This window comes from Pseudochaenichthys georgianus, chromosome 10 (genome assembly GCF_902827115.2).
Source record: "Pseudochaenichthys georgianus chromosome 10, fPseGeo1.2, whole genome shotgun sequence".
Taxonomy (NCBI): Eukaryota; Metazoa; Chordata; class Actinopteri; order Perciformes; family Channichthyidae; genus Pseudochaenichthys; species Pseudochaenichthys georgianus.
The window spans coordinates 21524188-21546482 of record NC_047512.1 but is presented as its reverse complement, the minus strand read 5'-3'; the positions used below and the strand labels follow the sequence as shown (position 1 = coordinate 21546482).

General features: G+C 41.8%; 3 protein-coding genes and 1 pseudogene across 3 annotated transcripts; all 4 read left to right on the top strand.

Moving 5' to 3' along the window:
• Positions 1-794: 794 nt before the first annotated feature.
• Positions 795-3958, top strand: LOC139434712 (protocadherin alpha-3-like; annotated as a pseudogene).
• Positions 3959-4045: 87 nt separating this feature from the next.
• On the top strand, positions 4046-6904 carry LOC117453426 (protocadherin alpha-8-like). Its single transcript, XM_034092246.2, has 2 exons — positions 4046-6420; positions 6872-6904. The coding sequence occupies exons 1-2, from the start codon at positions 4048-4050 to the stop codon at positions 6902-6904; spliced, it is 2406 nt and encodes an 801-aa protein (XP_033948137.1). The 5' UTR covers positions 4046-4047.
• A 7414-nt stretch (positions 6905-14318) lies between these two features.
• On the top strand, positions 14319-17190 carry LOC117453425 (protocadherin alpha-8-like). The gene is made up of 2 exons (XM_034092245.1): positions 14319-16706; positions 17158-17190. Exons 1-2 carry the CDS (start codon positions 14334-14336, stop codon positions 17188-17190), a joined length of 2406 nt encoding a protein of 801 aa, XP_033948136.1. The 5' UTR covers positions 14319-14333.
• Positions 17191-19196: 2006 nt separating this feature from the next.
• LOC117453424 (protocadherin alpha-8-like) lies at positions 19197-22005 on the top strand. The gene is made up of 2 exons (XM_034092244.1): positions 19197-21663; positions 21970-22005. The coding sequence occupies exons 1-2, from the start codon at positions 19291-19293 to the stop codon at positions 22003-22005; spliced, it is 2409 nt and encodes an 802-aa protein (XP_033948135.1). The 5' UTR covers positions 19197-19290.
• Positions 22006-22295: the final 290 nt, after the last annotated feature.

Here is a 22295-nt window from a genome sequence, read left to right as displayed (position 1 = left end):
TTGTGTATACCTTAAAGTGTTACCAATAATTGTATTTCCACAATCCTCAACATCGGAGAGGTTTAGCTGTTTTACTTTTGTTACATGCTTCCCCGGACTTCCCGAGACTTCCTCATGGGAACATATAATACAAAAGGCTCTTTTAGTACAAAGAGTAAGTTTTCCCCCTGCTGGATAAATGCAATAACATGTAATAATAACAAAAGGTAAGATACCACAGGTAATTAGTTAGAACCCCTATTTTATCAGTATGTCTGCACAGCAGTTAAAGTGGTCAATCTAGATTAAAACAGAATTGTCCCCATTGTTTATTTAATAGGCCTAGTTACTAACATTAGATATTTTATTGAGATATGGACTGCAAAATAAAACATTTCCCCGGTTTTCATTTGAAAAATCAAGTCACCGAACGCGGTCGCCTTGGCTTATTTTATTATGAGAATATGATGTGAATTACTGTTCAAATTAGTTAATGTAATAATCGTTTGGTTTCTTTTACATTAAAAACAAGTTCGAATTTTCAAAAGGCCTTATGTTTTTTTTTGTTGGGGGGGAGGCCCTTTTTCCAGTTTAGAGCAATAGCCCCTCCAAATGTCTGTGCACATTCCTAACATTATATATGCCTTTCTTATTTGTAGCCTATGACTCGCTTTGTGATTTCTCAGTTACCTCTGGGTGTCAGTATTACATTGGAAAACCCAAAGAAACGTCGCCACTCCCCACATTAATCTTTTGTTTGCCCCTTGAAACGAAGCAGAGAAGGCATTGAATGAGCGCGTCCTCTGACGAAACTGTGATCTGCTATTAGTAAATATGAAAACCACATTGGCTTGGTTATAGACAGCAATCGCGGAAACGGGTGTTTTTGTATGTCTTTTTGGAAAACAATGGGGATCGAAATGCAAGTTCGAAGAAAGGCCTGCTTCTGGTTTGCTTTTCATTTAGCTCCACTGTTGTTTGTTGGAATACAGGCTTTGGCAGAAGTACGATACTCGATCCCCGAGGAGATGAAAGATGGGACTATTGTTGGATATGTTGCAAAGGATCTTGGTCTTGATATCCCCTCTTTGATTGACCGACGGTTCCGTGTTGTTTCTGAATCCGAGGACGCGTTATTTGAGGTAAACCAGAACAATGGGGCACTGCATACTCATAAGAAAATTGACAGAGAGCTGCTTTGTCAGGGAATCGGTGCCTGCCTAATGGAGCTAAAAGTCATTGTGGAAAACCCTTTGGAAATACACTACGTAATTGTAGAAATTACCGATGTAAATGATCACTCTCCTAGTTTTCCTGAAAGGGAACAGATATTTGAAATAGCTGAACAAACATTACCAGGAAAGCGATTTCAACTGCACACTGCTCGTGACCCCGATGCTGGAGTAAATTCTATTCGTACATACACTTTAACGTCAAATGAACATTTTGAAGTAGACATCCGCCAAAGCGATGAGGATAAAATACCATTTCTCGTGCTGAAGAAATCGTTGGACAGAGAAAAAAAGAACAAACACACGCTGCTGGTTACTGCAGTTGATGGAGGTAAACCTCCAAAATCAGGCACACTTAATGTTTCTATTATTGTGCTGGATAGTAATGATAATCGACCGATGTTTAGTCAGGAGATTTACCACATTTCAATACCCGAAAATATTCCCGTCGGTACTTTAATATTTAGACTGAATGCAACGGATCCAGATGAGGGCATTAACGGGGAAATAGAATATAGCCTCGGAAAAACTCTGAAGAAAAAAGTACATGATATTTTTGAATTAGACAAATTAACTGGAGCGATTAAAGTAAAAGGAGAAGTCAATTATGAAGAAAACGATGTTTATAAACTGGATGTTGAGGCATCAGATAGAGGCGCACCTCCACTGACAGGTGAGTGTAGAGTCGTTATAAAGATAATAGATGTCAATGATAATCCACCAGAAATAGAAGTCACATCACTCTCAGATACAGTGTCTGAAAATTTGAAACCTGGCTCAATGATTTCTCTTATCAGGGTCAAGGATAAAGACTCCGGTGTGAATGGCAAAATAATTCCAAGCATAACCTCAGACGTTCCGTTTAAATTAAAGCCCTCCTATAAGGAAAACATTTATTCAGTTGTCACTAAGGGATTTTTGGATCGAGAGCAGGTGTCACATTATGAAATAACAATAAAAGCCACTGATTGTGGTGAACCTCCCTTATCTACATTTAAAACTCTCAACATTCAGATATCAGATGTAAACGACAACAGACCACATTTCTCTCAAAACCCATTACAGTTTTACCTTTTCGAAAATAACATTGCCGGAAACTCTATTTTCTCTGTAAGCGCAACCGACAACGATTTGAATGAAAATGCAGCTATTTCATATAATATGGTGGGAGAAGGGAGTCAAATGTACATGTCTTTCCTAAATATCAACTCTGAAACTGGAGATATATCAGCGCTAAAAAGCTTTGACTTTGAGACTCTGAAAACGTTCCAGTTCCAAGTTGTCGCCACAGATTCTGGAGCTCCGTCGCTAAGCAGCAACGTCACAGTGCACGTGTTCATTCTGGATCAGAACGACAACGCTCCAGTCATCCTGTATCCGGTCAGCTCTAACGGTTCTGCTGAAGGTGTGGAGGAGATTCCCCGCAATGTGAACGCAGGACACTTGGTGACTAAAGTCAGAGCCTATGACGCTGATATAGGATATAACGGCTGGTTACTGTTCTCACTGCAGGAAGTTACTGCCCACAGTCTCTTTGGTTTGGACCGCTATACAGGACAGATCAGAACACTTCGCTCATTCACAGAGACAGACGAGGCTGAGCATAAACTGCTCATCCTGGTGAAAGACAATGGCAACGTGTCCCTGTCAGCAACAGCTACTGTGGTTGTTAAACTTGTGGAGCCCAGAGAGGCTTTTGCTGCTGCTGATGTTAAAAGTGCATCAAAGGATGATGAGGATAATAACGTGACTTTTACCTGATGATAACTTTGGGCTCAGTCTCAACACTTTTTCTCATCAGCATCATCGTGCTGATTGCAATGCAGTGCTCTAAGTCCACAGACTATACTTCTAAATATCTACAAGAGACTAACTATGATGGGACACTGTGTCACAGCATCCAGTACAGATCTGGAGACAAGCGCTACATGTTAGTTGGACCCAGAATGAGTATAGGATCTACTATAGTCCCGGGCAGCCATGCCAACACACTGATGCTCCCTGACAGGAGGGGGACATCCACAGAGGTAAGACATTCATTAAACAATATTTACGCAGTATGTTGTCATGTACAAATATATGTTCATGCTTTGCTCAAAGTCTGTTTCCTACCATGTCTCATAAGCCTTTTGAACCGCATACCTGACATTAATCAATTTGAAATATAAAATAGACAGTCTTTTCTCGATTATTACCATTGTCCATGGTACCTAAATCATAATGTTCTTGTTCTCGCCAAAAAGTTCAAATGGGATTGTGGGAAAAGCAAGATGTGTGTTTCATAAATGTGGGTCTCAGATTAGTAACATTACCACAACTACCGGGATGGAATTTGGATGGAAAGCACGGCAATGCTGCAGTGTTACCTTTGAGCTTAATATGCAATATGCGTGGAACCAGTTTTGGATGGAAGTACTTTTGTTATAAGAAGGAAATGCTGGGGCTCCTTGTAAATGGTATACATGGAGCTGAATCTCATGAACATGTCAACAAGTACAACAATGGTTAATAAAATATATATTGTTTAAATAATCAGTAAAAGGCTGGCATATTGTTATCTGCAAGGCATATAACAGCATCTCTTCAAATGTTTTAAAGAACATGTAAAGTTTGTTTTTATGAATTGCCCCTGGGTGTCAGTATTACATCGAGAAACCAGACACGACTTTGACCCTCCCCTTCCAAGGCTTTTGTCTCTTACTGAATAGAGGTTTGAGAGCATTGTAATCAAGCAAACCAGTCGTTAGAATCAAGCTCTGAGTTTTGCAGAATACGCGTTATTCAGCGGGATGGATTTACATAACCGTTTTTCCAAGTAACCGGCTCCTGTTGGTGAATGTGTTGTTGGATAATGATGGGGAACGATACAAAACCTCGGACAAAGGACTGCTCCTGGTTTGCTTTTTATTTGGCTTTACCCCTGCTGTTCGGAAATCAGGCTTTGGCTCAGATACGCTACTCTATTCCAGAGGAGGTAAGAGAAGGCACAGTTGTTGGAAATGTGGCCAAGGATCTTGGTGTTGAAATCCCCTCTTTGATTGCTCGACGGTTCCGCGTTGTGTCTGGAAGTAAGGACGCTATTTTTGAAGTAAACCAGGATAATGGGGCTCTGTACGTCAACAAGCACATTGACAGAGAGGAGCTGTGTCAGGGAGGCGGTGCCTGCCTTATGGAGCTCAAAATCCTCGTTGAATCTCCTTTGGAAATACACTACGTAATTGTAGAAATTACCGATGTAAATGATCACTCTCCTAGTTTTCCTGAAAGGGAACAGATATTTGAAATAGCTGAGCACACATTACCAGGAAAGCGATTTCAACTGCATACTGCTCGCGACCCCGATGCTGGAGTTAACTCTATTCGTACATACACTTTAACGTCAAATGAACATTTCGAAGTAGATATCCGCCAAAGCGATGAGGATAAAATACCATTTTTAGTGCTGAAGAAATCATTGGACAGAGAACAAAAGAACAAACACACGCTGCTGGTTACTGCAGTTGATGGAGGTAAACCTCCAAAATCAGGCACACTTAATGTTTCTATTATTGTGCTGGATAGTAATGATAATCGACCGATGTTTAGTCAGGAGATTTACCACATTTCAATACCCGAAAATGTTGCACTCGGTACTTCAATATTTAAAATGAATGCAACGGATCCAGACGAAGGCACAAATAGTGATATTGAATATAGCCTAGGAAAAATCTTAAAACGAAAAATCTATGATATGTTTGAATTGGACAAATTAACTGGAGATATTACAGTTAGGGGAAATGTTGACTATGAAGAAAATAATGTTTATAAACTTGATGTTGAGGCGTCAGATAAAGGAACACCTCCACTGACAGGTGAGTGTAGAGTCGTTATAAAGATATTAGACGTCAACGATAATACACCGGAAATAGAAGTCACATCACTCGCAGATACAGTGTCTGAAGATTCAAAACCGGGAACAATTATTTCCCTTATCAGTGTAACGGATAAAGACTCCGGTGTGAATGGAAAAATAATATCAAGCATAACCTCAGACGTTCCGTTTGAATTAAAGCCCTCCTATAAGGAAAACACTTACTCGGTTGTCACTAAGGGATTATTGGATCGAGAGCAGGTGTCACATTATGAAATAACAATAAAAGCCACTGATTGTGGTGAACCTCCCTTATCTACATTTAAAACTCTCAACATTCAGATATCAGATGTAAACGACAATCGTCCTCTTTTCAATGAAACGCCTTTAGAGTTTTATCTGGTCGAAAATAACATTGCCGGAAATGCTATATTCTCTGTAAGTGCAACAGACAATGACTTGAATGACAATTCAGCTATTTCGTATAGTATAGTGAGACAAGGCAGTCAACATTACATAATGTCTTTCCTAAATATCAATTCTGAAACTGGAGATATTTTGGCGCTAAAAAGCTTTGACTTTGAGACTCTGAAAACGTTCCAGTTCCAAGTTGTCGCCACAGATTCTGGAGCTCCGTCACTAAGCAGCAACGTCACAGTGCACGTGTTCATTCTGGATCAGAACGACAACGCTCCAGTCATCCTGTATCCGGTCAGCTCTAACGGTTCTGCTGAAGGTGTGGAGGAGATTCCCCGCAATGTGAACGCAGGACACTTGGTGACTAAAGTCAGAGCCTATGACGCTGATATAGGATATAACGGCTGGTTACTGTTCTCACTGCAGGAAGTTACTGCCCACAGTCTCTTTGGTTTGGACCGCTATACAGGACAGATCAGAACACTTCGCTCCTTCACAGAGACAGACGAGGCTGAGCATAAACTGCTCATCCTGGTGAAAGACAATGGCAACGTGTCCCTGTCAGCAACAGCTACTGTGGTTGTTAAACTTGTGGAGCCCAGAGAGGCTTTTGCTGCTGCTGATGTTAAAAGTGCATCAAAGGATGATGAGGATAATAACGTGACTTTTTACCTGATGATAACTTTGGGCTCAGTCTCAACACTTTTTCTCATCAGCATCATCGTGCTGATTGCAATGCAGTGCTCCAAGTCCACAGACTATACTTCTAAATATCTACAAGAGACTAACTATGATGGGACACTGTGTCACAGCATCCAGTACAGATCTGGAGACAAGCGCTACATGTTAGTTGGACCCAGAATGAGTATAGGATCTACTATAGTCCCGGGCAGCCATGCCAACACACTGGTGCTCCCTGACCGGAGGGGGACATCCACAGAGGTAAGACCTAAACAACACAATTGTAAACAATATGGTACCATGTTAAATGTTATGTTTGTTTTGCTTTTTTCAAAGGTTGCTTCGTATCGTGTCATACAAGTATTTTTCACAGCCACAAAGTAATTATCGGCAAAATCAAATATTTCAAAAGTTCTTTCTTTCTTGTGTGAGTTCATACACAGTTCTCTAGGGTTCTATTTTGTCTCAATTATCAAACAAAATGAGCATTTACTTAGAAAGGGATACAGAAATGCAAAAAGTTTGTGTACACTCAATTGTCCAGGGTCCAGTGTTTTTTTGTGCTAAACGTTTATAAATAGGGGCTGAAAGCAAAGTTGCTCCAATTAAAAGTGTTAAAAAGTCATTTAAAAGTTAGGGTTAAAAGGCTGATCCAAAAGGGTACTTAGTTGAAGGAGGGGTGAATCGCAATTACACCCCTCTGTTGCTCCAGGTCACTTCCCCTTACTCGAGCCGCCGGCGATAATCCACCTCCTTGCTGATGGTGTCCTGCGTTGCCCGCCTCTGCTCGTCACAGCCAATCCGCGTACGTCCTTCCTGGATGTGAGCGGCCTTGGGCCCTTTCTCATTTCATCAAATCCCCCTCCTCGACTCCTCGATTCCTCGGTCCTCCGGTAGTGACCCGGAAATGAATTTCAGCAAGCCATGTTGAAGGACATCTCATTTCTCTAAATGCACTTCGAGGACCGAGGATCGAGCGTCGAGGAGGCTCTCTGGAGGAGCTATAACCGAGGATACACTGATGGGTCCTCCACGGTCCTCCACGGCTCCTTCATGGATGCATTTCCGGCAACAGAGATGTTTCAAAGACTCGTGACGCACGGCCGGACTTATCTCAGCCAATGACAGCTCTGCATGCATCCCTGGATATTATTTATTAACTGAAAGCAGTGAGAACAGCTGTGAGGTCCGTGCAGAAAGCAGAGCAGTGTGTATAATATATATCACTCAGTAGAACAGGCCTACACTACTCTCTTTATTTGCTTTAGTTTAGTAGATATCTACAAACAAAGAGTCGATATTTTTCTAAAACCATTTAGTGCTTCACAATAAAATACACCACGGCTGTAGCCTGTTTTAGGAGCTGTATGTGCGTGTGTGTGGTGTAGGTGTGTGTGGTACAGTGTGTGCGTCGATGCAGCAGACAGACAGGTGTCAGTTGGTTTGGTGTCCTCTGCTTACTTTTAATACTTGTAAATAAAACTTTTGGCCCGTAATTTATTTCCCTCATTGTAGCGACCGAGGGGGGGGGGGGATATATCCAGTCTCTAGTGTTACGTTATTATGAGAGTGCTCTGTTTAATTCTGAAATTGTATATATTTATATAAATATATACATATATATGTGTGTGTGTGTCCGCATCTGTAGCCTGTTATTGTCTCATTATACCGCACTGTGAATGAATCAAAGTAAATATATAAGTCGTCATGAACACATCTGTCCATCAGACAGAGGGCTGCTGTGCCTCCTGTCATCATTAATGGACGTCTCTTTAAAATGACCGCTCAGAGGGGAGGAGTTCTCATTTCTCTAACCGCCTGCTGCTTCCCCTCCTCTCTCCTCGGTTCCCCTCCTCGGCTCCTCCGCTCGCATCTCCTGTGGGCGGGACTAAGTATCGAGGATAGGAGTCGAGGAGGGGAGTCGAGGAGGGGAGTTCGAGAAATGAGAAAGGGCCTTGCTCGTTGCTTCCTGCCTGCTCTGTGTACACACGAGAGGCTTCTCAATACTCAAATTTCCCCTCCTCGACTCCTCGACTCCTCGGTCCTCCGGTAGTGACCCGGAAATGAATTTCAGCGCGCCATTTTGAAGGACGTCTCATTTCTCTAAATGCACACCGAGGACCGAGGATCGAGCGTCGAGGAGGCTCTCTGGAGGAGCTATAACCGAGGATACACTGATGGTTCCTCCACGGCTCCTCCGCGGATGCATTTCCGGGAACGGTGGAGGCGTGACGCAGGCCGGATTTATCTCAGCCAATGACAGCTCTGCATGCATCCCCTGGATATTATTTTAGAACCTGCTCTCATCGCAACGCGATGTTTACAGTGATAACAGCTGTGAGGTGCAGAAAGCAGAGCAGTGTGTAAAATATATATCACTCAGTATAACAGGCCTACTCTCTTTATTTGCTTTAGTTTAGTAGATATCTACAAACAAAGAGTCGATATTTTTCTAAAACCATTTAGTGCTTCACATAATAAAATACACAACGGCTGTAGCCTGATTATGCGTTAGGAGCTGTAGGTGTGTGTGTGTGTGTGGTACAGTGTGTAGGTGTGTGTTGTACAGTGCGTAGATGCGGCGGACAGACGGGTCTCAGTTGGTTTGGTGTCCTCTGCTTACTTTTAATACTTGCAAATACAACTTTTGACCCCTAATTTCAATTCCCCATTTCAGCGACGAGAGAGAGGGGGGGGGATATATCCAGTCTCTGATTGTGTTACGTTCTTATGAGAGTGCTCTCATACTTTAAATTGCATATATTTATATAAATATATTCAACACATCCTCACTCCCAGGTCGGCCTATGTTGACGTTATGTCAAGTCCCCTGCCGGCTTTTTCCAACGCAAGGGGGGGGGCCTTAGCGTCCATTTTCAACGCAAGGGGGGGGGGCCTTAGCGTCCATTTTCAACGCAAGGGGGGGGGGCCTTAGCGTCCATTTTCAGCTTTCCGGGATGTCCATGTGCTTCTATGGACGCTCATGGAAGCACCGCATTCATTTGTGTCGACTGCCCTTAAAGGCAATGTGAGCGTCCATTCTCATTGGATAGCGGAGAATTGTACACCCGGAAGTAAATATTCCCCTTACTGACGATTGATTTTACAGTGATATCTGCACTACTCATCGACTAAAAAACACCAGATTATCCTTGTTAATTACACAACATTGATTGGTTTAAATTGTGTGCAATGCTTTTGTATTTTTCCCCTTCGATTCGGAGAAACAAATCTTTTTTCGGAGTAAATGATGGCAGAAGACACTACACTACCCAGAATCCCCAGCTATCATTTCTCCCTGCAGAAAAAGAAAACATGGCCGAACTTCGTTTTATTCTGGAGAGGCTTCTCAATACTCAAATTTCCCCTCCTCGACTCCTCGACTCCTCGGTCCTCCGGTAGTGACCCGGAAATGAATTTCAGCGCGCCATTTTGAAGGACGTCTCATTTCTCTAAATGCACACCGAGGACCGAGGATCGAGCATCGAGGAGGCTCTCTGGAGGAGCTATAACCGAGGATACACTGATGGTTCCTCCACGGCTCCTCCGCGGATGCATTTCCGGGAACGGTGGAGGCGTGACGCACGGCCGGACTTATCTCAGCCAATGACAGCTCTGCATGCATCCCCTGGATATTATTTGAGAACCTGCTCTCATCGCAACGCGATGTTTACAGTGAGAACAGCTGTGAGGTCCTGCAGAAAGCAGAGCAGTGTGTAAAATATATATCACTCAGTATAACAGGCCTACTCTCTTTATTTGCTTTAGTTTAGTAGATATCTACAAAGAGTCCATATTTTTCTAAAACCATTTAGTGCTTCACATAATAAAATACACAACGGCTGTAGCCTGATTATGCTTTAGCAGCTGTAGGTGTGTGTGGTACAGTATGTAGGTGTGTGTTGTACAGTGTGTAGGTGTGTGTTGTACAGTGTGTAGGTGTGTGTTGTACAGTGTGTAGGTGCGTGTGTTGTACAGTGTGTTGTACAGTGTGTAGGTGCGTGTGTTGTACAGTGTGTAGGTGCGTGTGTTGTACAGTGTGTTGTACAGTGTGTAGGTGCGTGTGTTGTACAGTGTGTAGGTGCGTGTGTTGTACAGTGTGTAGGTGTGTGTGTTGTACAGTGTGTAGGTGTGTGTTGTACAGTGCGCAGATGCCGCGGACAGACGGGTCTCAGTTGGTTTGATGTCCTTACTTTTAATACTTGCAAATACAACTTTTGGCCCGTAATTTCAATTCCCCATTTCAGCGACCAGAGAGAGAGGGGGGGGGTATATCCAGTCTCTGACTGTGTTACGTTATTATGAGAGTGCTCTCATACTTTAAATTGTATATATTTATATAAATATATTTGTGTGTGTGTGTCCGCATCTGTAGCCTGTTATTGTCTCATTATACCGCACTCTCAATGAATTCAAATAAAATATGTGGGGGAACAATGTTCAGCTGATCTAACAGAGATTATAAAATATGACAAAACACTCGACAGCTGATGCAGCTGTTGCCACGTCATAATGAACGGACGTCGCTTTAATATGACCGCTCAGAGGAGAGGAGTTCTCATTTCTTTAAACGTCTGCTGCTTCCCCTCCTCTCTCCTCGGTTCCCCTCCTCGGTCCTCCGCTCGCATCTCCTGTGGGCGGGTCTAAGTCTCGAGGAGGGGAGTCGAGGAGGGGAGTCGAGGAGGGGAAATTTGAGTATTGAGAAGCCTCTTGGGTGTAAAATGCCTATTTTAAAGTTAGTTTGGCCATTAAAATGCGTTTTGATGTCATTTGATGCGAGAAATATGAGTTGTTATTTCAGATTATGTGTGCAGTGGATGTCCATGATCTTTAGTTTGCTAGTTATTACGAAGATTACTTCAGGAAATTGCGTCCAACGTTTTCATTGTTACCAAGGTGGTTGCTAGGGACGCTGCTATCGATATTATTTCTGTTATGTTGTGTAACTGTTTAATGGTGTTATCTTTATTGCTACCCCCTTCCCCGTCAATGTATAGTGTTGGTCCACAGCGCAAACATATTAGTTAACAAAATCCGCATCTAAAGATACGTTATTTCCCCCTGTGCAATTCCAGTCTCACATCTCACAGCACATCGTCATTAACAAATACCGGAAACAGACCGAAAACGTTTAAAGAAAATAAAATAATACCTTATTCCGAGTGTGCTTGCTTTTCTCTTTGAAAGTCATCACATAACGGCATTGTAATACATGGTTCGGCTGCATTAAATATTACATATCTGCCGTAGTTCTGTATTTATAGAGCCCTGATGAGAAGACAAACATGAGGAACTGAAAACGTGACGTGGATCATAAATATATCAGCCATTAAACAACATCTTACATTTCTTTTCACACAATACGTCTCTTTGCCGTATCAACACTAATTCGGCTCACTTTTATATTTGATCCAATTGGTAGATAGGCTGTATTTACACCATAAAGGTGCACAGATGATATAAAGAGACACCTGGTGGTTAAAGCATGTTATTGAATTTCATTATTTTTATTATTAGATATTAATAGGATCCCTATAAAGTATATTCATTACTCGTTATTCTCTACTAATAGTTAATTAAAGACTGTATATAATGACTATTTTGCACATCCCGTTCAAGATTTCAAGATTTTCTAAGGTTTATTGACGTATCATATAGGCCTACACAACTGTGGTGCAGTTCTGCACTGAATGAAAAACTTGGGTCGCAGGTTCCTCAATAGTGCATTACAAGACATCTATCAATATGTGTGCATACCTCCAGCAATGTGAACTATGTTGAAGCACTTATTTTTAACTGATATTATACATAATGTATTATGCTCTTATAAGATGTATGCAGATATTTCATCTCCGGCCTTGTCAGGTATTGAACAATCAATAAATAAAGAACACAGAATTGTTAAATATAAAACACAGAATTTGTGTGATTATACTAAATGATTTTCAAATAAACACCACTGCAGATTTAACTGTTACACATGCTGATGTAACGCAAATGTTCCAACTTGGGATCAATAAAGTATATCTTATCTTAAGCTGATCGATGGCTACTGCCATATTTGCAAAATGTGCCTATGAACCTTGACAAGTGCATGTTTCAGGCTTATCAATTAATGTAATGTAATGTAATGTTATCAATTAACAACAGGAGGGGTCACAAACATAAGTCCAGCTGTTAAATAAAGCTCTTCTGACCTTAGCTGGCGTGTGGGTATATATATTAATACTGCCCATTATGGGCACCAGCAATTTTCACCCATTTATTAATTATATGTTTTAAATGTGAGTGTTTCCTGTCCCCTAAACCTCCAGGGATGTACACAGTTTAATACTGGCAACTTCTTATTATGGGAAATACGAAAACGTCTTTTAAAACTACAACTCCCAGTAGAGACGTGCCATAGAGAACATGTTGCGAAACAGAATAGCCAGCATGTGTAGTTCTGGGGACGGGGTGGGGGAGGGGGGGGGGGGGGACACGCGGTGGACCCGTTCAAATCCAGTTTTGAACAGTCTGCCGTGGTTCCATCCCATTTCAAGTGCTGTTCGAGGCTCGGTAACCCTCGGAGCACACTCTCCAATCACAGAGCTTGAGGACTATCACGGGGTTTGTCAAACAGAGCACATGGTGTAGTCCAAACGATAGCTGGGGATTCTGGGTAGTGTAGTGTCTTCATTGCCTTTAAGGGCAGTTGACACAAACAAATGCCGTGCTTCCATGAGCGTCCATAGAAGCACATGGACATCCCGGAAAGCTGAAAATGGAAGCTAAGGGCCCCCCCCCTTGCGTTGAAAATGGACGCTAAGGCCCCCCCCCCTTGCGTTGAAAATGGACGCTAAGGCCCCCCCCCTTGCGTTGGAAAAAGCCGGCAGGGGACTTGACATAACGTCAACATAGGCCGACCTGGGAGTGAGGATGTGTTGATATATTTGTGTCTGTGTGTGTGTCCGCATCTGTAGCCTGGTATTGTCTCATTATACCGCACTCTCAATGAATTCAAAGTAAATATGTGGGGGAACAATGTTCAGCTGATCCAGCAGAGATTATAAAATATGACAAAACACTCGACAGCTGATGCAGCTGTTGCCACGTAATAATGAACGGACGTCGCTTTAATATGACCGCTCAGAGGAGTTCTCATTTCTTTAAACGTCTGCTGCTTCCCCTCCTCTCTCCTCGGTTCCCCTCCTCGGTCCTCCGCTCGCATCTCCTGTGGGCGGGTCTAAGTATCGAGGAGGGGAGTCGAGGAGGGGAGTCGAGGAGGGGAAATTTGAGTATTGAGAAGCCTCTACGGGTTGCGCAATGCGCTCATTGCTGCTGCGGTTCCATGGTGCTCTGCTTAGTTCAGGGGCAGTGGGAAATTGAAAACATGTTGCTCCGAACTCACACAATTAAAACACAGCAATACTTAATATAAAAACATATCAGATCCCATTAAAACTGACCCCGTCACATTATAATGACAACCATTTCCCTGATTATTACCGCTGTCCATGGTGCTGAAGATACCATGTTCCTGCTATTTACCAAGAAAGTCCCACAAATATATTTATTTAGAAATATTTGAGAAAATATCTTTCAAATTTGGACCTGAAAGTACTGACAAACAATTGATTGAAAGTGTGATAAACTATAGAGTTCAGGATTAAGTATTCATGGACTTAGTTGTTTTGTTACAGAGTGTTATTTTAGTGGAATGGTTGTGTAAATACTCGTGGTTGCTTCCCATGGGGCTGACACTCGTGATCAAACTAATTTGCAATGTTACAAAAACGTATTGAAAAGTATTGATTTTATTATTCCTAAAACTCTATGACAATGTAACAGTCTGAATTAATATGGCTCTACAAAAGTGCAACTAATCAATTTCTTTAATTAAATGAAATGATGTTGGTATTGTTCCTTAATGTACGGTTATTTATATCAGCTTTTTCGGGAAACGTTTTTCTACCTAAACATATAGCAAAGTTTATATTGAATAGTTGCCTCTGGGTGTCACTATTACATCGGGATACCAGACACGACTTTGAACCTCCCCTTCGACGGCTTTTGTTTCTGACTGAATCAAGCAAACCAGTCGTTAGAGTCACACGTCGCCTCTTGCAAATCGCGTTATTCAGCGAGATGGATTTACATAACCGTTTTTCCAAGTAACCGGCTCCTGTTGGTGAATGTGTTGTTGGATAATGATGGGGAACGATACAAAACCTCGGACAAAGGACTGCTCCTGGTTTGCTTTTTATTTGGCTTTACCCCTGCTGTTCGGAAATCAGGCTTTGGCTCAGATACGCTACTCTATTCCAGAGGAGGTAAGAGAAGGCACAGTTGTTGGAAATGTGGCCAAGGATCTTGGTGTTGAAATCCCCTCTTTGATTGCTCGACGGTTCCGCGTTGTGTCTGGAAGTAAGGACGCTATTTTTGAAGTAAACCAGGATAATGGGGCTCTGTACGTCAACAAGCACATTGACAGAGAGGAGCTGTGTCAGGGAGGCGGTGCCTGCCTTATGGAGCTCAAAATCCTCGTTGAATCTCCTTTGGAAATACACTACGTAATTGTAGAAATTACCGATGTAAATGACCACTCTCCTAGTTTTCCTGAAAGGGAACAGATATTTGAAATAGCTGAGCACACATTACCAGGAAAGCGATTTCAGCTGCAATCGGCACGCGACCCCGATGCTGGAGTTAACTCTATTCGTACATACACTTTAACGTCAAATGAACATTTTGAAGTTGATATCCGTCAAAGCGAGGAGGATAAAATACCATTTTTAGTGTTGAAGAAATCATTGGACAGAGAACAAAAGAACAAACACACGCTGCTGGTTACTGCAGTTGATGGAGGTAAACCTCCAAAATCAGGCACACTTAATGTTTCTATTATTGTGCTGGATATCAATGATAATCGTCCGATGTTTAGTCAGGAGATTTACCACATTTCAATACACGAAAATGTTGCACTCGGTACCTCAATATTTAAAATGAATGCAACGGATCCAGACGAAGGCACAAATAGTGATATTGAATATAGCCTAGGAAAAATCTTAAAACGAAAAATCTATGATATGTTTGAATTGGACAAATTAACTGGAGATATTACAGTTAGGGGAAATGTTGATTATGAAGAAAACGATGTTTATAAACTGGATGTTGAGGCGTCAGATAAAGGAACACCTCCACTGACAGGTGAGTGTAGAGTCGTTATAAAGATATTAGACGTCAACGATAATACACCGGAAATAGAAGTCACATCACTCGCAGATACAGTGTCTGAAGATTCAAAACCGGGAACAATTATTTCCCTTATCAGCGTAACGGATAAAGACTCCGGTGTGAATGGAAAAATAATATCAAGCATAACCTCAGACGTTCCGTTTGAATTAAAGCCCTCCTATAAGGAAAACACTTACTCGGTTGTCACTAAGGGATTTTTGGATCGAGAGCAGGTGTCACATTATGAAATAACAATAAAAGCCACTGATTGTGGTGAACCTCCCTTATCTACATTTAAAACTCTCAACATTCAGATATCAGATGTAAACGACAATCGTCCTCTTTTCAATGAAACGCCTTTAGAGTTTTATCTGGTAGAAAATAACATTGCCGGAAATGCTATATTCTCTGTAAGCGCAACAGACAATGACTTGAATGACAATTCAGCTATTTCGTATAGTATAGTGAGACAAGGCAGTCAAAATGACATAATGTCTTTCCTAAATATCAATTCTGAAACTGGAGATATTTCAGCGCTAAAAAGCTTTGACTTTGAGACTCTGAAAACGTTCCAGTTCCAAGTTGTCGCCACAGATTCTGGAACTCCGTCGCTAAGCAGCAACGTCACAGTGCACGTGTTCATTCTGGATCAGAACGACAACGCTCCAGTCATCCTGTATCCGGTCAGCTCTAACGGTTCTGCTGAAGGTGTGGAGGAGATTCCCCGCAATGTGAACGCAGGACACTTGGTGACTAAAGTCAGAGCCTATGACGCTGATATAGGATATAACGGCTGGTTACTGTTCTCACTGCAGGAAGTTACTGCCCACAGTCTCTTTGGTTTGGACCGCTATACAGGACAGATCAGAACACTTCGCTCCTTCACAGAGACAGACGAGGCTGAGCATAAACTGCTCATCCTGGTGAAAGACAATGGCAACGTGTCCCTGTCAGCAACAGCTACTGTGGTTGTTAAACTTGTGGAGCCCAGAGAGGCTTTTGCTGCTGCTGATGTTAAAAGTGCATCAAAGGATGATGAGGATAATAACGTGACTTTTTACCTGATGATAACTTTGGGCTCAGTCTCAACACTTTTTCTCATCAGCATCATCGTGCTGATTGCAATGCAGTGCTCTAAGTCCACAGACTATACTTCTAAATATCTACAAGAGACTAACTATGATGGGACACTGTGTCACAGCATCCAGTACAGATCTGGAGACAAGCGCTACATGTTAGTTGGACCCAGAATGAGTATAGGATCTACTATAGTCCCGGGCAGCCATGCCAACACACTGGTGCTCCCTGACCGGAGGGGGACATCTACAGAGGTAAGACCTAAACAACACAATTGTAAACAATATGGTACCATGTTAAATGTTATGTTTGTTTTGCTTTTTTCAAAGGTTGCTTCGTATCGTGTCATACAAGTATTTTTCACAGCCACAAAGTAATTATGGGAAAAATCAAATATTTCAAAACTTGTTTCTTTCTTGTGTGAGTTCATACACAGTTCTCTAGGGTTCTATTTTGTCTCAATTATCAAACAAAATGAGCATTTACTTAGAAAGGGATACAGAAATGCAAAAGGTTTGTGTACACTCAATTGTCCAGGGTCCAGTGTTTTTTTGTGCTAAACGTTTATAAATATGGGCTGAAAGCAAAGTTGCTCCAATTAAAAGTGTTAAAAAGTCATTTAAAAGTTAGGGTTAAAAGGCTGATCCAAAAGGGTACTTAGTTGAAGGAGGGGTGAATCGCAATTACACCCCTCTGTTGCTCCAGGTCACTTCCCCTTACTCGAGCCGCCGGCGATAATCCACCTCCTTGCTGATGGTGTCCTGCGTTGCCCGCCTCTGCTCGTCACAGCCAATCCTCGTACGTCCTTCCTGGATGTTAGGGTCTCCTAATTCCCGGGCTGAAGTCGAATAGTCCATTTAGCTTAGGAACCTTCCTAAAGGAGTGAAATGACCCGGAAGTCCCTCAGTGGCAGCCATGATAAGTGCCGTTCGAATTCTCTAGAATGATGAGAATGATAGGAAAGGAGGTTTCAAACTTCCTTTATAACCTCCTTTAGCTTAGGAACCACTGGACCTCCCTAACCGACAGGAGAAGCGAAAATGCTGCCCCACAATGCCTTGCAGCCGCAGCATTTGCCGTCACTCAACAGTCGGCCGTTCACGGAAACAACCGATTATGACCGAGAAATGATATCATGAAAGTTACGGTGCTTATTAAGCATTTTAAAACATAGGTCGGTGGTAAGTTGCCAAAGTGCTTTGTTTTGAACGTTCATCAGTATTATAATCAAAAAGAGAAATATGAACGTTAGTTTTCACTGAAATTATCAAATAAAGTCAACATTTCAGTCTTTACTGAGCTGTGTGGGGTTTGTTCGACTTTTAAAAGATGTTTGAATGGTGATATACACAGTGATAGATGTTAAGGACTAACGTTCATAATAAATACATCTGTATTGATTTTAAGATCTTTAGTTCATACAATCATACGTATTGGGATCATTTGTATTAATGTGGACCGGAGGGAGAGGGTGACGAGCATAAGTTTTACTTTCCTTTTTTATTTCAATTCCAACTTTGGTCATGAAGAATATGTTTCTCTGTTGTCCACGTTCATAAAGCAAAGCAGCAGCATCAGAGCACGGTGCAGAGTCTCTAGATGAGTTCACAGTAGTCCCTCGTTCTTATTAAACATCCATGTTGTAGTCCGTTGTATAGAAAACTGTGGTTTCCATGGTTTCCCCACAGCAGCAGACGCACACAATGACGTCCGCTGGCGCATCATAAACACGTCGGATAGTGAAAGTGCATTCGGATTCTCTAAAGAACCGCAGTCTCTTCTCCTAAGTCCTTTTGAATTCTCCTATCCACTATCCCTTAACCCCGTGACGTTTCACTCAGAGGTCAAGGAATAGGAGATAGGGTTAGAACTTAGGAGCTGATTTTTAAACTATCCGACTGCAGCCCTGGCCTTGCTCGTTGCTTCCTGCCTGCTCTGTGTGCACACGGATTGCGCAATGCGCTCATTGCTGCTGCGGTTCCATGCTGCACTGCTTAGTTCAGGGGCAGTGGGACATTGAAATGATGTTGCTACGAACTCACACAATTAAAACACAGCAATACTTAATATAAAAACATATCAGATCCCATTAAAACTGACCCCGTCACATTATAATGACAACCATTTCCCTGATTATGACCGCTGTCCATGGGGCTGAAGATACCATGTTCCTGCTATTTAACAAGAAAGTCCCACAAAGGTATTTATTTAGAAATATTTGAGCAAATATGTTTTCAAATTTGTGGCTGAGAATATTCCAAGTACTGACAAACCATTGATTGAAAGTGATAATATAGAGTTCAGGATTCGTTACGTATTCATGGTCTTAGTTGTTTTGAAACAGAGTGTTGTTTTAGTTGAAGTGGTTGCTTCCCATGAGGCTGAAACTCGTGATTATGTCAAACTAATTTGCAGTGTTAAAAAAACGTATTGAGAAGTATTGCTTTTATTATTCCTAAGACTCTATGACAATGTAACAGTCTGAATTAATATGGCTCTACAAAAGTGCAACTAATCAATTTCTTTAATTACATGAAATGATGTTGGTATTGTTCCTTAATGTATGGTTATTTATATCAGCTTTTTCGGGAAACGTTTTGTTACCTAAGCATATAGTACAGTTTATTTTGAATTGCCTCTGGGTGTCACTATTACATTGGGAAACCAGACACGACTTTGAACCTCCCCTTCCAAGGCTTTTGTTTCTGACTGAAATGACTAAAGAAGGTATCTCAATCAAGCAAACCAGTCGTTCACACGTCGCCTCTTGCAAATCGCGTTATTCAGCGGGATGGATTTAAATAACAATTTTTCCAAGTAACCGGCTCCTGTTGGTGAATGTGTTGTTGGATAATGATGGGGAACGATACAAAACCTCGGACAAAGGACTGCTCCTGGTTTGCTTTTTATTTGGCTTTACCCCTGCTGTTCGGAAATCAGGCTTTGGCTCAGATACGCTACTCTATTCCAGAGGAGGTAAGAGAAGGCACAGTTGTTGGAAATGTGGCCAAGGATCTTGGTGTTGAAATCCCCTCTTTGATTGCTCGACGGTTCCGCGTTGTGTCTGGAAGTAAGGACGCTATTTTTGAAGTAAACCAGGATAATGGGGCTCTGTACGTCAACAAGCACATTGACAGAGAGGAGCTGTGTCAGGGAGGCGGTGCCTGCCTTATGGAGCTCAAAATCCTCGTTGAATCTCCTTTGGAAATACACTACGTAATTGTAGAAATTACCGATGTAAATGACCACTCTCCTAGTTTTCCTGAAAGGGAACAGATATTTGAAATAGCTGAGCACACATTACCAGGAAAGCGATTTCAACTGCATACTGCTCGCGACCCCGATGCTGGAGTTAACTCTATTCGTACATACACTTTAACGTCAAATGAACATTTCGAAGTTAATGTCCGTCAAAGCGATGCCGGTAAGATACCATTTCTAGTTCTGAAGAAATCGTTGGACAGAGAACAAAAGAACAAACACACGCTGCTGGTTACTGCAGTTGATGGAGGTAAACCTCCAAAATCAGGCACACTTAATGTTTCTATTATTGTTCTTGATATTAATGATAATCGTCCGATGTTTAATCAGGAGATTTACCACATTTCAATACACGAAAATATTGCACTCAGTACTTCAATATTTAGGATGAATGCAACGGATCTGGACGAATACACTAATGGGGAAGTCGAATACAGCCTAGGAAAAACCTTGAGGCGTAAAGTATATGACACTTTTGAATTGAATAAATTAACTGGAGAAATCAAAGTTAAAGGAGTAGTGGATTATGAAGAAATCGATATATATGAACTGGACATTGAAGCATCAGATAAAGGAACACCACCACTGACAGGTGAGTGTAGAGTAATTATTAAGATAATAGACGTTAACGATAATCCACCGGAAATAGAAGTCACATCATTGTCAAATACAGTGTCTGAAGACTCAAAGCCAGGAACAATTATTTCACTTATAAGTGCAACGGATGTAGACTCCGGTGTAAATGGGAAAATAATATCACAGATATCTAATGACGTACCCTTTGAATTAAAGCCCTCCTATAAGGAAAATACTTACTCGGTTGTCACTAAGGGATTATTGGATCGAGAGCAGGTGTCACATTATGAAATAACAATAAAGGCCACTGATTGTGGTGAACCCGCCTTATCTACATTTAAAACTCTCAACATTCAGATATCAGATATAAACGACAACTCTCCTCACTTCAACCAAACCTCTTTGGAATTTTATCTGGTTGAAAATAACGTTCCTGGAAATGCTATTTTCTCTGTAAGCGCAAGAGACAATGACTTGAATGACAATTCAGCTATTTCGTATAGTATAGTGAGACAAGGCAGTCAAAATGACATAATGTCTTTCCTAAATATCAACTCTGAAACTGGAGATATTTTGGCGCTAAAAAGCTTTGACTTTGAGACTCTGAAAACGTTCCAGTTCCAAGTTGTCGCCACAGATTCTGGAACTCCGTCACTAAGCAGCAACGTCACAGTGCACGTGTTCATTCTGGATCAGAACGACAACGCTCCAGTCATCCTGTATCCGGTCAGCTCTAACGGTTCTGCTGAAGGTGTGGAGGAGATTCCCCGCAATGTGAACGCAGGACACTTGGTGACTAAAGTCAGAGCCTATGACGCTGATATAGGATATAACGGCTGGTTACTGTTCTCACTGCAGGAAGTTACTGCCCACAGTCTCTTTGGTTTGGACCGCTATACAGGACAGATCAGAACACTTCGCTCATTCACAGAGACAGACGAGGCTGAGCATAAACTGCTCATCCTGGTGAAAGACAATGGCAACGTGTCCCTGTCAGCAACAGCTACTGTGGTTGTTAAACTTGTGGAGCCCAGAGAGGCTTTTGCTGCTGCTGATGTTAAAAGTGCATCAAAGGATGATGAGGATAATAATGTGACTTTTTACCTGATGATAACTTTGGGCTCAGTCTCAACACTTTTTCTCATCAGCATCATCGTGCTGATTGCAATGCAGTGCTCTAAGTCCACAGACTATACTTCTAAATATCTACAAGAGACTAACTATGATGGGACACTGTGTCACAGCATCCAGTACAGATCTGGAGACAAGCGCTACATGTTAGTTGGACCCAGAATGAGTATAGGATCTACTATAGTCCCGGGCAGCCATGCCAACACACTGGTGCTCCCTGACAGGAGGGGGACATCTACAGAGGTAAGATACATGTTTTTGGATGTTTTGATTTTCACATCCCCTGCATACTTAATACTATGTGTGAAACCCCCCCTCTAAAGCGGAAATACTTTACATTACACTGCAAATAGCAATAATTAAATAGCAGAGAAGCGATACATTACTCACGATCAGCATTAACACTGGCATTGTGATTAGTTTAAAAGTGTGTGTACTACAACTTAGATTGAGAGCAGTCTTCATTCTGTTTTTGTTTTTCATCTGCCAAGTGATTTGTATCATGTGTTATGGGGCTTGCAACTTGTGTGCTTCACTACGTGTTGACAGATGCAGTTCAAGAGCTTTAGTAATATCCTGGAATAGATGAGATGTAAATAAAAGGATCGTGGTTGATTCCACTAATAAAGCTTATCCCCACTGTTAAACAGTAATAAGTGTATGTCTCATATCACTTCTGAACATTTGAAGATTATATTTCATGTGTTAACTTAACACTAACATATTATAATAATAACGATTCTCACGCTTGGTGTCAGTGTAGCTCAGTGTTTCTGTGACTGGTAGCACTTTACGTCACGAGCTGTATGTGGATCGAGTCCTTGCATTTTGCAGAGCATACTTGAGCGAATAAGATCGCAATTGCCACCAACGAG